The 13886-nt window shown below is 41.7% G+C and overlaps 1 protein-coding gene and 1 long non-coding RNA gene across 5 annotated transcripts in view; one reads left to right on the forward strand and one right to left on the reverse strand.

The window, feature by feature from the left end:
* Positions 1 to 349: 349 nt before the first annotated feature.
* Positions 350 to 10955, reverse strand: LOC128791355 (uncharacterized). Its single transcript, XR_008432034.1, has 3 exons — positions 10872 to 10955; positions 8995 to 9051; positions 350 to 430 (listed from the first exon to the last, which is right to left on the reverse strand). It is a non-coding gene; the product is annotated as an uncharacterized LOC128791355 (long non-coding RNA).
* The window catches only part of EXOC6 (exocyst complex component 6), an 89049-nt gene continuing 83852 nt past the window's right edge, over positions 8690 to 13886 (forward strand). Inside the window, exon 1 of one of the 4 annotated variants that reach the window (XM_053948952.1) lies at positions 8690 to 8811. In XM_053948952.1, coding sequence (XP_053804927.1) covers positions 8690 to 8811 — 122 coding nt within the window. Of the gene's footprint in view, positions 8812 to 10877; positions 11062 to 13886 lie in introns of those variants that run through there. The other 3 variants (XM_053948956.1, XM_053948955.1, XM_053948954.1) reach the window with 3 other exon arrangements.

Consider the following 13886-nt stretch of genomic DNA (forward strand, 5'->3'; position numbering starts at 1 on the left):
CAAGTCTGTTGGTTGCTTGTCTTAGGCAAGGAAAATACCTCTGTGCCTTTTGAAAGTTTGTAGTCAAAGCATTGAAAAAAAAAACCTCAAAACAGAAGACTTAATTGATTTTTGTCTCAATCAGGCAGAATTTCCACTAAGGTTTTGAAGCAGACATGGGAGACAATGTTATATGCTACATTTCAAGTTCAAAATTTACACTGTTGGGCTCATAACCTCTGAAAATGATACATTGCCTTTAAGAGGAAAAGGAAACTGTAAGTGTAAAGCTTATGTTACACTGAGAGATGGGGGAGGAGGGTGGCAGGTAATGGCTAACATACAAGTGGTGTATATATGAGCATATAAATATATTAAATCACCCTTTATTTCAGCTTGTCAATTTTTTGAAATAGATAATAGGACCATCCAACTGTAGGAGAGTTTCATCCTGTAGTAATAAAGTAAGAGAAGAAAAAAAAATTAAATTATCATTAACAATTCTTCTGAGATAATTGTTTGCTTTCTAACATTATTAGAATCCCTATTTGCAGTGCAAATTTGAATCCTCCCAGTACTGCTGAAGTTCATTATTATCCTGTTTTCCATTAAATACATCTTGTCTGTACCTTTTGTTAGTTTGTCTTATGTACCTCTCTGGATAATGAAAAGAGGAATTAATCTGTTCTAGCTTTTGAGTGCATCCATCTTGCTTCCTAATGTAAAACCTGATGTGAAAAATTGTTTTGTTTTTATTTTTAATGTGACCCAGATATCTTTAATGTCGTTCCTGGCTAATTGGAGATAGGATTTGTTAAATATCTGAATTTCTAATTAATTAATTCCACTGAATAGATAATATTGCCTGAAATCTTAGTATTTCAGGTAGATTGCTGTATGCAAAGGGGAAAATACAATTTAAATCATCATTTGGACTTTACATTTTTTAATTACCAAAATTTGCTTACATTGTAGAATGCAATTTGTTGTTCTACAATTTTGGAATTTTGTTTTATAGTATCCTCATTGCCTTGGTAAATTTCAGTATGCAAATGGCTTCAAATATTTTACATTATTAACAATGATTCTTAAGTCAGGAATTTCTGATATTCCCACTAGCTGGGTTTTGCCATGATTAATTATTTAATCCTGCAGTGCTTGATGAGCAGACTATAGCTGCTTGTTGTTGAGTTGTCACTCAGATGAGCTACATTATCAGGACAGCCTCAATCTTACAATGGATTGTTATCTGTGCTCTCAGGATGAGATCAACCAGCAGAAGTGAGAGTGTGAGTATTTATTTGGCAACAATTTTAAACCATTTTCTAAAGTCTGAATTTATATTAACTGTATACAAACTCTATCTTGATTTCAGACTCCAGTTATGCTAATAGATTTTCCTTACTGAACACAACATTTCAAGATACTCTAATTTTTAAAACATTCTAAATCCTTACTTTAGATTATTTTTTTTTATGTTTGGCTGACAGTTTTTTTGATAATCAGTACTTTCTCTGGTGATTATTTGTGGCAGAATTAGTGGAATTTCATGACAGCCTATTATATAGCACTTTTCCTTAGCAAGAGTTGCCTTTCTTTCCATGGTTGCCTAATTAGTATTTCCTGAATCAGAGAATAGCTACATGTTTCATAATGAAAAAAAAAAGAAAGGAAGATAAAGAACCAGAGCTCTGCCAGGTCCGTGCTGAATGAAAATCCACAACTGCCAACATATTTGGCTTCTGTTTTTTTTTCCTTCTTAATTTCTTTAAAACTTTTCTTAGTCATTCTAATAGATTGCTTCCTAAATCTGCCCCTGATTTGTTACCATGCATTTAAGGACAAATACTGTAGAAAATCTTACAATAGGAAAATTTGTGTTAAAGAACTATGCAACTGGTTGTGAATTACATCTAACCAGGATCCAGCTGGAGCAGAACCTACAAGTGTCTAAAAGATATTCTGCAGCACTTTTTACTCCCAGAAGCTCCTTGGTCCATGCTTTTTCTCTCCTGTTCCCTTTCCTCTACCATGAGTTCCCAAATTCACTGCATTTGGGCATTGCCATCACACATTAAGTTATAACTAAGATTAGTTGAAGGCATTTGTATTTTTTTTTCTCTATTTGTACCAATGGTAGCAATGACAGGGTTTAAGAAAGCTGAATGATGCCTGCTGGCATTGTGGGCAAAGCATCCTTGGCACAGGCTGGATGGCAGAGGACCCCCAAACTCATGGTGTCCCCTTGCTGTGGACTATCCCTGGTGCACTTTGTGTAACACAGGTCCCCAGCTCTCCTCACCGTGGTGGAGCAGTGGGGACCCCCTCCTTGGCTGGCTGTGCTGCTCAGGGCTGACTTGCTTGGAGGGCCAAGCTGTCCCTGTGCCATGGGGTGCTCTGGAACGTGCTCGTGAGGCTGGCCTGGTGACACTGGTGTCCTGGGCTGAGGGTGTGCTGCTGTGCTGGGTGATTCAGTTGCAATTTTTAAAGCATGGAGCTCTCCTACCATTTGTAGGAGAGCAGCAGCCTCCCAGCATGGTGTTAGCCCCCAGTGTGGCTCAGAGCTGGTGTCTGTGGAGGTCCTGCTCTCCTGAATGGAAACCAAGGATTGCTTTTTGGATAAAATCCCAGGTGTGACATGGCCAGTGAGCTTCCAAACCAAGAAGAAAGATAAATGTGTGACTTTTTATTTCCTCCAAAAAAGAATATAATTTACCCTATCTTTAATTCCAAACTGTGCAGTGATTTCACAAGTACTTACCAGTTTTCCAATTTTTTAATTGATCAGTGCTCTTACTTTGCCTGTGTGTGTATTTATAGCAGTGCAAAACTAAACCAGATTTGCCTTTGTTTTTGGGATTTATGCATTTTTTCTTGAACAGGAAAACATTCATTATCAAATGTTGCGAGAACAATACAGTAACTGGAGGTTATTTTATATGAAAATATTGTTGATTGTTCCTCCTCGAGAAGTCTCTCTTGGCAGCTCACTTCCTGTCAAATGAATCAGCAAAAGCTGCTCATGGAAAGTTGTTAATATATAATACAATCACCCAGCTCTGCACTTGCTCCTTATCTATAAAGTCCTTTTGTGATCAATGATTCACATCACCTTTTGATTATAGTCTCTGAGCACAAACAGTTTCTTAATATAAATTAATGGCCTTGGAATTTCTAAACAAACATTCCCTTTTGTTTAGCATCATTTCCTATTTTCATACCAAAACAGAGTCTTATTGTAATTGTTCAGTTTTCACTGGAAAAAGTGTTTGTGTCCTGGAATGTTCTCAAAAAACAAGTGGTTCCTTTCAAAGCTAATAGTGTTGATTTACAAGGTCTAACGTGCCATGTTAATTGAATATAGCTAGGAAATATTACACAAAAACAGTGTGGTGTGACACTTTAAATAATGATTCTTGTGCTCATTTACTGGAAAAGAGATTTTCTCTTGAAGTATAGTATTATTTGGCAATGTTTGCTTGGTTGGTTTTTCTTTTTTTTTTTCACAGTAATAAGACCCAGCTATCTAAGCAGCAGATAGTCAAGGTACTTCCTTTAAATTTCCTGATTGCTGTTAACACTACTGAATAGGCACGGGCTCTTCAGCAAAATGAATACTGAAGATTTCCTCTGGCCAGATCTGACCAGAAGAACAATTAAATACCATCACACAGTGGTAACCTAACATTAACTCTTCCCTCTTAAAAACTCCAGGGAAGCATGAGTGCAGAATGTAGCAGAAGCATAAGCCTGACCTGCACAGAAATGGTGCAAAAAACTATCTGATAATAGCCCTTTCTAAGGCAGAGTTATTTCACTTAAATCAATTAGGCGGAGTTCTAACTAAACTGAAATAAGAACCTGAGAGACTGAAAATGCCTATGGAGATATTTAGTTTAATTAATTATTAGTTAAAGTGATTCAAACCTATATTCAGACAAGGTTGGGTTTTTTTCTTCCTGAAGTATTAAAAGAATAAAGGCCATGATAAAAATGATCAAACTTCTGAGCAAGTTGTTCATAGTATTTTCAATTAAGTTAAATTGAAAATACTATGAACAACTACCAGTTTGCAGTGAGAATAGACTCAGAATGGGCACTGTATCTGCCACTCACTGTGGCTCAGCTGACAGAGCAGCTCATCAAGCTGGGATCACTTGGCCATCACCAGTCGGATGTCCATCATGCACTCATCCTAAAATCACAGGTAGTTTTAATTTCTGACTTGTTCATACCCCAAACTAGAACAGGGGCTGTTTTCCTCAGGAAAGTTCTCTTGGGTTACATAAGGAATATAAACACTGTGCCTAAGACTGGATGCTCTTAAAAGCGTGGAGAAAAAGAAAAAGCCCTCCTGTTCAAGGAAAGTAATGTCCTCAGAACAGTATCTGTAATAGAGCTCCTCACCGCCTATGAAGAAGCAAAGCCCTCAGGCTCCCAGGGCATGTCCTTGACTCAGGGTTTTATTCAATGCCTGTTCCTTAAAAGCACTGGTAAGCACAGAGAAAAAATTTTATGCATCAGTGTTTTGTAGAATGCATTTATGCATTTCTATAATGATAAAGATGCTACTTTGTAGCATCATTCAAATGGTATGCTAAAAAATACGGTTTGTATGTTGCAATGAAAATGAAATAGTACTTGTTCTTCAATGGCATCTAGCATTATATAAACACATGTAATGACAGTGACTCTCCTTCCCACTGCAGTCAGACAGAAGTGCTTCTGTTCAACCAGTAGTTTTGATGCCTTTATTGACTCTTAAAAAGATAATGTCAGCACCAGCTGAGGATCTCTCCAGATATTTTTAGGCATTTGTAAGATGTCAGTGAAATGTCAAAAGCAGTTAGTGATGCACTGCCCTCCTAATGGGAGAGATGTGTGCTGTTCTGACAATTTACCATAAAAAGCTCCCATGTGAAATAGAACATTGTTTATTCGGTATTTTAGTGAAGATTGTTATATACACTGTCCAATTCTTAAATCTAGTATAATTAAAACAAAAAACAAATGTATTTATGATTTTGACTACTATTCAGAAAACATAATTCACTTAAATGCTCTGAAATAAAAAAAGGGAATCTCCCTGCTAATACCTAATGTACTGGCTATATATTAGACAAAAGGTAAAAGGCAAAAAATGGCAGTGGTAATTCCATCATCTCCTCATCTGCCTGTTTCCCCCAAGAATCATTTGATAAGGTTGTTGCTACCATGTTTCATCTGAGAGGCAGAAATGGGTCTGGCCATCAGAAAACCAGGCACAAGGGGAACAGGAGCAGTCAGTTCAGTTTCTAGGGAGAAAGAGCTGGTTTGTAAGGGTCCAGTTTGGGGATGAGCCCAGGAAAGAAGGCAGTAGCAGAGCAGGAGATGCCAGAGAAATGACTAATGGCATTGTTGTCCTTGTGGAGGGATGTAAAGAGGAGATATCTGGGCAATGACCAATGAAGTAATTTGTTATGGATGGCATTGCATGTGAAAATTATCTATAGTAATTCCATTTGAGGGTGGACATTTTCCCTCCTCTCTTTTCCACGATTCATTCAAAATGGATTCCAATCCAACTGGGAAAGAAAATGAAACAGACTCAAAGCTGCTAATTGTGCACTGGCAATTGTAAAAAAAGGAAGTAATCTACACTGGAATTGCATATCCAGTAAGGACCCTACTCTACAGCACTTTACACTTTTTGTAAGGTCATGTGGGTAAAGTGTATTTTTAAAGTATCAACACAAGCAGGCAAGATTTAAGCCAGCAGTTCTTGGCCCTCTGGTATCCCATTAGGGTTGGGGAAGAGTAGGAATTAGGGGAGGAAGGGGAGAAAGGACGTGGTGAAAGTGGTTTTGCTTTAGATAAGCCTCTGCATCCTGTTTCACAATATTGTTGATAATTTGCCTCAATTTCCCCTCTTGCTCTCTTCTGAGCTGCAAACCGTTTTTACACCTTCAGCAAGAAATAGGTGCTTTGGATAATTTTTTCAAAGGAAAACCTCGGGATGATTGGAAAGATGGCAACAGCTCTACATCTTACAGGGCCTGAGATTTCTGACTGTCCAGATAATGAAATACTTTCTTCACAGAAATAGTGTGAATTTAACCAGCACAGAAAATACTTTCTCATTTTCTGCCAGGGACATCTAGAAGATTAATAAATACCTTCTCAGGCTTCTTGACCTGGTTAAATCTGAACTAGTACAAGTATGATACCTCAGAAATGATAATGTCTACTGTCCTTTTCTGCATGGAGAGTACCATTAAAAAAATTACTTAGCATTGTCTTTGGTGACAAACTATTTAGTTGCAGCCTCCAAGTATGTTACGTATAGTTGTGAAGCAAAGATACACTGTTCTGCCAGAAGCGGATGTCAAGTGCCTATACTGAATTTGTCCCTTTGTCTTTTTACAAAAATACTTTATTTCCTTGAACAAGGCAGTTCCCTAAAGCCTTTTGAGAGTGGCCCTGAGCTCAGCTGGAAACAGGAAAAGCTCCTGTGTGACTGAAAGACGTAGATGTTGGGCACATCTAATCAGCACTGGAATTATGGTGGGGAGGAGCAGATGACAGAAGTGGGGAAGGGGAGCACAGGCTGGACAGAGAGCACAGGGTAGAAGTAGGGTCATTGCAGCAGAAAGGGCTTTTGGCAGGTGTTTATGTACTCCTGCCCACGGATCTGAGGTCACATACAGATCCACCACCTTGGATCATCCTCTGGGTGTCATGGTCTTAGGTTCAGTGGGGGTGTAAAACACTCTGGAGAGCTGAGCAGCCAGGCCTGGTGCAATTTGGTCTGATCTTGTCCAGAGAACCAAGGTACTTCAACAGCCACTGCCACAACTGAAGAGACTCTAACATCTGCCTATTTCTTGGTCATACACCTTTGTATTTGTTTGCTTATTCTTACATTGTTTTGTTTTGTTATTAAACATATTTATTTCCAGGCAGCTGTGATACCAACAAGAACATTTGCACAACAGATTCAGAGTCCTGTTTATTTTGGTTAGCTGATTTCCTAAAGCAAGCTACTGTTTAAATTTTTGGCAGAGGAGGAAGAAGAAATTTTACCCAAAGCCTCTGTAAGAATCGAACTAATTTTAAATCACATAAATATATTCATAAAAGCATTTTGTATAAATCGTCATTTTTCCATCACTGAATTCTATTTTTATTGCCAGCCACAGGGTGTGCTGGCTGGGTGTAGATGTCTGAGGCACCTCTGATTTACCTGCCCTGCCTCTGCTCTTCCTCAGTGGCAGTAGATGTACTTTCTTCCATCACACGAATAAGCTTAAGCTTGTTATATTTGCAGTTTACTTTCACAGTGTCACCTCATAATTGTTAAATTAATTCTGAATCTGGTGAATGTTAAGATTAGAATGAGTAGTTTCAACATCCATCCTTTCATCTGCGTTTGTGTGACATCCAGTGGCTGAATGGGTCAATCACAGGCTCCCATTTCTGATGAAAAGTGTAAAAATTACTCACAACTCCATGCAGGACATGAAAGCAGGAAATGTATTGCATAGTAATGCTAACAGAGCAATTGCTTAATTTTGGTTCAAAAATAAACTGGTGATTAAAGCAGCTTGTTCAAGGAAACACATTGCAAATTTGTATGTAGCCCTAACTCGCTGCAGCCTTTAGAGTTCTTTCCCTCTGCTACTGAGGTGAACTCATCTCAGTGTTCCCACTGGGCACAGAGAAGTGAATAAACTTTTTATCACCCTGCTCGAAAATGAGTAATCTCTGTTTCCCTGCACTTAATTGCACCATGAGTGTCTGGATTAATCAATTCTGTCAGGACCAGTACTGAGATCAGGAGCCAAATTTTGATTAAAACCCTTGAAATATTTAAAAAACAAAAATATATTGATTATACAAATTATATTGAATTAGGCTTCTAAACAGTTGTTTAAACTTAAAGATCTAGAACTCCAGTCTCATGTTTGAAATTAAAGTAATTCACAGCAGTTGTGCAAAGTGTTTTCTTTGCCATCATCATGAAAATGATGTGACAGCAGCACTGCTCTCAACATTTGTTATCCTTTTTTTTCCATAGAGGTAATAAATTAGTAACAGCTTTTTTTTTTGCTCACACATATAAACCCCAGTTATCACAAAGCACTTTCTGCAATTTGTTATTGTAAGTAGCAACTACTAATGCTGAAAAGGAAAATGATGAGAACATAAATGTTTCTCTGTTTTTCTAATCTGCTTTAGGAGATCCATAAACCTTTTTCATAAATCCAGCTAAGTCCTTGTCTGCAAGCTTTTTATATAGCAAAAGGAAAATATAATTTAAAAAAAAATCTCATAAAACTTAACAGAGAAATTAAGCATTGATGTCTAGTGTCTAAAATTCCTTTAAAGTTATATTTCCAAAATGACTAAATTTCAGGTTTAATATTTATTTCAAGGATGTAAAAATATTATTTTGGTGGGAAATTTGTTATTAAGACTAATATATATTGGACACATACACACACACTCAAAAAAGACTGTGCAGGCCTGGGTAGTGCATACGAGGCAAATGATACCAGCAGACAGGAAAAGAGCAGCTGTGCACCATTCTTGGACACAAAGTCCTCAGGAGTCACGAGGTTAGCACAGGATCTTTTTTTTTTATGCTTGGTTTTGCTGACTACAGAGTCACTTAGTCAACTATAATAATCAGAATAAAAGTCCTCTCCTAAAGTTAGTTTTATGCTACTCTATGGCAAGGAAAACTAAGTCAAATCTCTCAGAATTGTATCTAGAAGAAAATAAAGATCAGATATATGAAAATGCCCTTGCTGAGATCCAGTCCTTTGAGCTGCCTCTTGGAACCACCTTAAGGTATGCTTCTTTTTAATAGTATTATACTCTTTATGATGGATGTGTTCCATTCTATAGTTGTTCTTTCAGTCAGAACAATATATTAGAAACTTTGTTTTCCTGACCCTGAAGCCTACAAGAAAGTTGAGTTTAATTTCAATGTGATTGGCCCTAAGTGAAGAAATACAAACCAAGGTCACCTACTCTGCTCTTTCTTTTCACCTGGACAAACTGATCTGTTTCTGATGGCTGGCTGCAGATCTGTGAAAAAAGAAAGTGCTCTTAAAAGTGAAAACAAGGGGAAATTTTCTTTTTTGCGTAGTACTGTTTTTAGTTTAAAGTTAACAGCTACATTTTTAAAGAATAAACTGCTTCTTAAATTTTTAATAAATGAAACTTCTGTTTAATCACCAAAGACAGACCTACTTAAGATTTTACTGTTGATATTTTTAAATAGCTGAAGATTTAATTTTCTTTTTATTTGTAGCTTATGGAAACCGTTTAACGGTAAAAGTTCAACTGAAAAGATTCCTCTACATATTTGTCCTTAAAAAAGTAATATATATAAGATTGCAATGTAATTTGTCTAGGTATATTGTCAGTATTTGTAGAAGAGTTTTAAAAATAGCCTGCCTGGCACTGTAGGCATCAGGTTGCAGTAATGATGAGGCTAAAAAAAGAAAATTAAATCTACCCTGAAAAATGTGTCAATCTATAACTTCAGTATTTTGGTGATGGGAAAAAAAAGGAATGTGGGAAAACTGTTACTGCATTTGAGTGATTTCTTGAAGGAAATACAAGTGGTAGGATTTTTCCTTTTTTTTTATTATGCACTTTGTAAGCACTTGTCTACATTCAGAATAGTCCTTGTTGATTTAGTAGGTGAATCAACAATCTGAATCAACACTGAATATGATAAAGGCACAAGCATAGACAAGATGTGAACCGTCTTTGGTGCCATTTATTAACTCATGTACAGGTGTAGTTGCACCAGGGCAGGAGAGATGGTGGGCTTGATAACAGTAACTGGAAGGATGCCAAATGCAATTGTAGACCTTGATGCATTCACATTTGTCAAATGCTGTCAGTTCCTTACAGGAAAATGTAGCTACGCATCACCCTGAAGTTTTACATATCTGGCCTATTTCTTTACAAAACTTCCCACTTGTGTGCAGATAATTTTGCCCAGAAAGCAGGTGCATCCTGTCTCCTGAGCATGCAAAACCCAAGAATTAATTAATCCCTGGCCACAGGCCACAAAGTGTAAAATTTAAATAGAAAATAGGTTATTCCTCCTTTGTTGACACGACCCTTTGCTGCACAAAGCACTAGGAAACATTATGTCAGTTTCTAGTCAAACACACCAAGCCACTGCACATAAAGGTGCAAAACTTTTTTGTTTTGTCTTGGCTTTGTTCTATTTTTACCCCAACCCCCAAGTTTCTATCACGTAAGGAATGGAAGGAATGAAGACTGACATAACCTGAATGCAGAAACCCCCTCAGAGCCTCCGCCTCAGGGGTCGTGCCGGGACGGGCACGGCCCGCATGTGCGGGAACCAAAACAAAACCAAATAATAAAACAAGACCACAGCATGAACTAGCCATACGACCAAACCAGAACTAGCTCAGTGAAAAAGGTCGCGTTGAACCCTATCAGCCTTCAAGGCGTCTCTGCAGCGCGGCGCACCGGGGCGGGCAGCCGCTCCGTCCGGGACAGGGGCCGCACTTTGCGCGTCCCTCGTTTGTCGCAGTGCCCTGAGCGGTCGCAGCGGCTGGCGCCGGGCAGACGCAGCTGCCCGCGGTCTCTGCCGGACACCAGCGCCCGGAGATGCCATGGGGACGGAGAGGCTTTGCCCGGCTCCCCGGGCGCCTCCGGCCTAGCTCTGCCCCAGACAAGGGCAGCGGAGCACCGGTGAGCTGGTGCGAATCCGAAGGGCGCGGCCCAGCGCGACCTGCGCCCCGTCACCTGGCCCCTCACCTGCCCCTGCCCCTGCCCCTGCCCCTGCCTCTGCCTCTGCCTCTGCCCCTGCCCCTGCCCCTGCCCCTGCCTCCTCCCCGCACCCCGCTCCCCGTACGCACCGGCAAACCCTCCCCGGCGGCTCTCGCCGGCCCCCGCCTGGCTGCGCGGCCGCTCCTCCCTCGGCGCCTCCCGCAGCGGCGCGGCCGCCGGGTCCCTCCCATCCAAGATGGCGGAGAGTCTCCCCGAGCATGATCGGATCCTGCAGGAGATCGAGAGCACCGACACGGCCTGCGTGGGACCCACCCTGAGGTGCGGGGCGCGGGGGCCGTGGCGCCGCCGGCGGGTGAGGCTCCCACGCCCTGCCCGCTCGCCGGCCCGGGGAGCCGCGGCGCGGCCCGGCCGCGCTTTCTGACAGCTGCTCCCCAGGGACGGCGCGGGGCCGCCCGCGGCGCCGCCGGCGGGAGCGGCCGCGCCGGGTGCGGAGGGGACGCGCAGCCCCCGCTGCCGCTCCGCGGGGGCCCGACCGCCACCCCCCGTCCCGGGCGCTGCGGAGGGAAGGAGCCGGTGCAGCGCGGGCAGGGAGCGGGGCTGTCAAGCCGTGCCGCCGCTCTGACAGGGAAGGGGGACCGAACGGAGGCAGCGGCCGTGGCCCGGCTCCGGGCTGGCCGGTCCCTGGCATTGTCTACCGGGCAGCAGCTGGGCAAGGCCCGGCTCCGGCGGGGCTGGAGTGCGGCCTCGGGACGGGGCGGCCCTGGGCCCGGCGCGGGTGGCCGGGCTTGGGGCGCCCGCCGTAACCCAGTGCCGGGCTTTGCTGCCCGCACTTGGGCACGAGTCAGCTCCGGGGTGTGCCGGTACCCCCGGTTCTGTGCTGAGAACGGGGCCGAAACCGTATCACGGCTGGGTGTTGCAGTGCTCCACTATGCAACCTCTAATGATGCGTCTGATACCTACTACCCTGGTCGGTTTCCTTCGAAATGTGACAGTGTTTAGAACATTTCTGGTATGCCATGACTGCAGTGGCTTGGTTTTCTGTCTTTTTCCTCCAATTCCACGTACTGCCAAATGGCTTAGCCTGCATTTTGAAAAAAAAAGGTTTTGCATAACCTTTCCTGTTAGAGGCGAATGTGGAAGTACCTTTCATTTAGAGCTGGGGAGATAAGGGCAGGGCCTGTGGAAAGCGAATTGGGTTATAGAGGAAACACAGGGGAAAGGGGATCTTCATCATGGAGCTTTGCTGGTGCTTCCCTGATTGAAGATGTCTGAAAGAAGTAAAAAAAGCACAGGCACTAGCCAGATGGGGGAGAGAGAACTGTGAATTTGAATGTTATCTCTTTGAAAAGATACAGTGAGCCTGTGTGCAGAAAACTGGAAAAGGCAGTTTGTGTGGCAGTGTGCTGCAAAGCAATGAGCATGGTGCTGCTGGCTGTTCCTGCAGTGGGAATGGTGTCTGCTGGAGAGTGTGGACAGGGCTGGGAAAGGATGAACAGGGGCTACATGGGTGAGAACGCTGTCTGGAGAACTGGTGGAAGAGAAGTTCCTGTTGCATGCCAAATGGGTCATTTTGCACATCATAGCAGTTGATTTTGAGGTTAGCTAGTGTCTCTACAGTGGATTCTCCAAAGCTGTGTGGGAGGTGGCAGTCTGGGCATTTGTGTGAGGCTGGGGCTAAAAAATCCTCTGAGAGCCCCCATGGGGAGTGTGGGGGCTTGTCTAGACGTCACACAGGGACTGCTTGCTGGCTTGTCTGGTCTTGGAGGTCATCTTGGAGCAAACTGCACTCTGATCTCCCCTCATGTTCCTTAAGTACAGCTGCTTTTGGGAATACAGTGTGGAGATGCTGAAGCTGAGCATCACAAGGAATCTCACCTGTGAGGGTCTGTGGGCTTAGGCTGAGAGAAAGTAGCTGGGATGCTTTCAGACTTGAGTTGTCCCTGGAGGCAGTTTCACCTAACAAGCCCAGGCAGGTTGAAGCTGATGCCTGCAAAAAACCACAACAAAATATTAAATATAATTGCAGTTTCGCCACCATCTTCAGCATAGAGCTTATATCAGAGTAACCTGTAGAAAGGACAGAGTATTAGGCTGCACAGCAGAAGAAGGCATCCACAGGTGTGGATGGGGAAGGGACCATATGAATCTCTTATCCATATTAAGCATTTAAAATAGGCTGATTTTTTTTATAAATCCTAAAATTTAATTTCTTTTTTTTTTTCACATGTTTCTGTCCTATCACTGATTTTCCAGTAAGGGAATTTTGCATTGTTGACTTTCAGGATTTTTAGGGAAAAAGTGGATGTTGGTCTGATTTAACCTCTAGTGTTCAATTACAAATGAAAAAATTAGGTGAAAGAGTGGTTGCACCTGGCTGAGTGTTTTGAAAGAAGTCCAGCCAACACCACAGAAATATGCTTCTACTCCCTAAGAACAGCAGTATTTAAAATCAAAACTTGAGCTGTCTGCTCAGCTGTCTGTTACAATTTGTGAATTGCTGTGTGAAACTGAAAAGTCTGAAATCTCACATCAAATTACAAGATCTATTTCAATGAAAGAAGCATGAACGTAAAATGGAGCATTATTTTCTGCATGAGAACGAGGTTTTACTTGCTAAACAATATGAATCAAAGAAATGAGTTGAGTAATTCTATGTGCAGTTGCATAAGGCTACAACATGAAGTGATCCATTGATTTCCAGTCACAGAAGCTACTGAAGCCAGTTGTCTCACGTAATGACTGAGATTACATTAATTTCATTATGTGAAATGGAATATTTTTGTAATCTCTGGGTTGTAATGCTAGGAGAATATTTATAGCATTGCCACATCAAATAAAGTACCAACATACCTACTTAAATAGCAGAACAAAAGAAGGGACTTGAGGTGAGTGGTTGGATAAGTAGCATGAGGTAATATTAAATGCTGAAGATTGTAGGATATGCAAGATCTGACTTATCCTTAATTGTTAATATCAAGATATTAATGTCCTTGTAGTGCATCCATGCTTCACAAAGAAAGTGTACGTTTTTCTTGTGGGCTGTATGTAGATTCCATGGAAACACATTTTTGCTCCTTTTTTTCTTCAGTGTTTTGCTTGCTGGTTAGGTATAGCTGTCCCTGCCAGGGTGCTGTTTCCTACCC

This window comes from Vidua chalybeata, chromosome 8 (genome assembly GCF_026979565.1).
Source record: "Vidua chalybeata isolate OUT-0048 chromosome 8, bVidCha1 merged haplotype, whole genome shotgun sequence".
Lineage (NCBI taxonomy): Eukaryota > Metazoa > Chordata > Aves > Passeriformes > Viduidae > Vidua > Vidua chalybeata.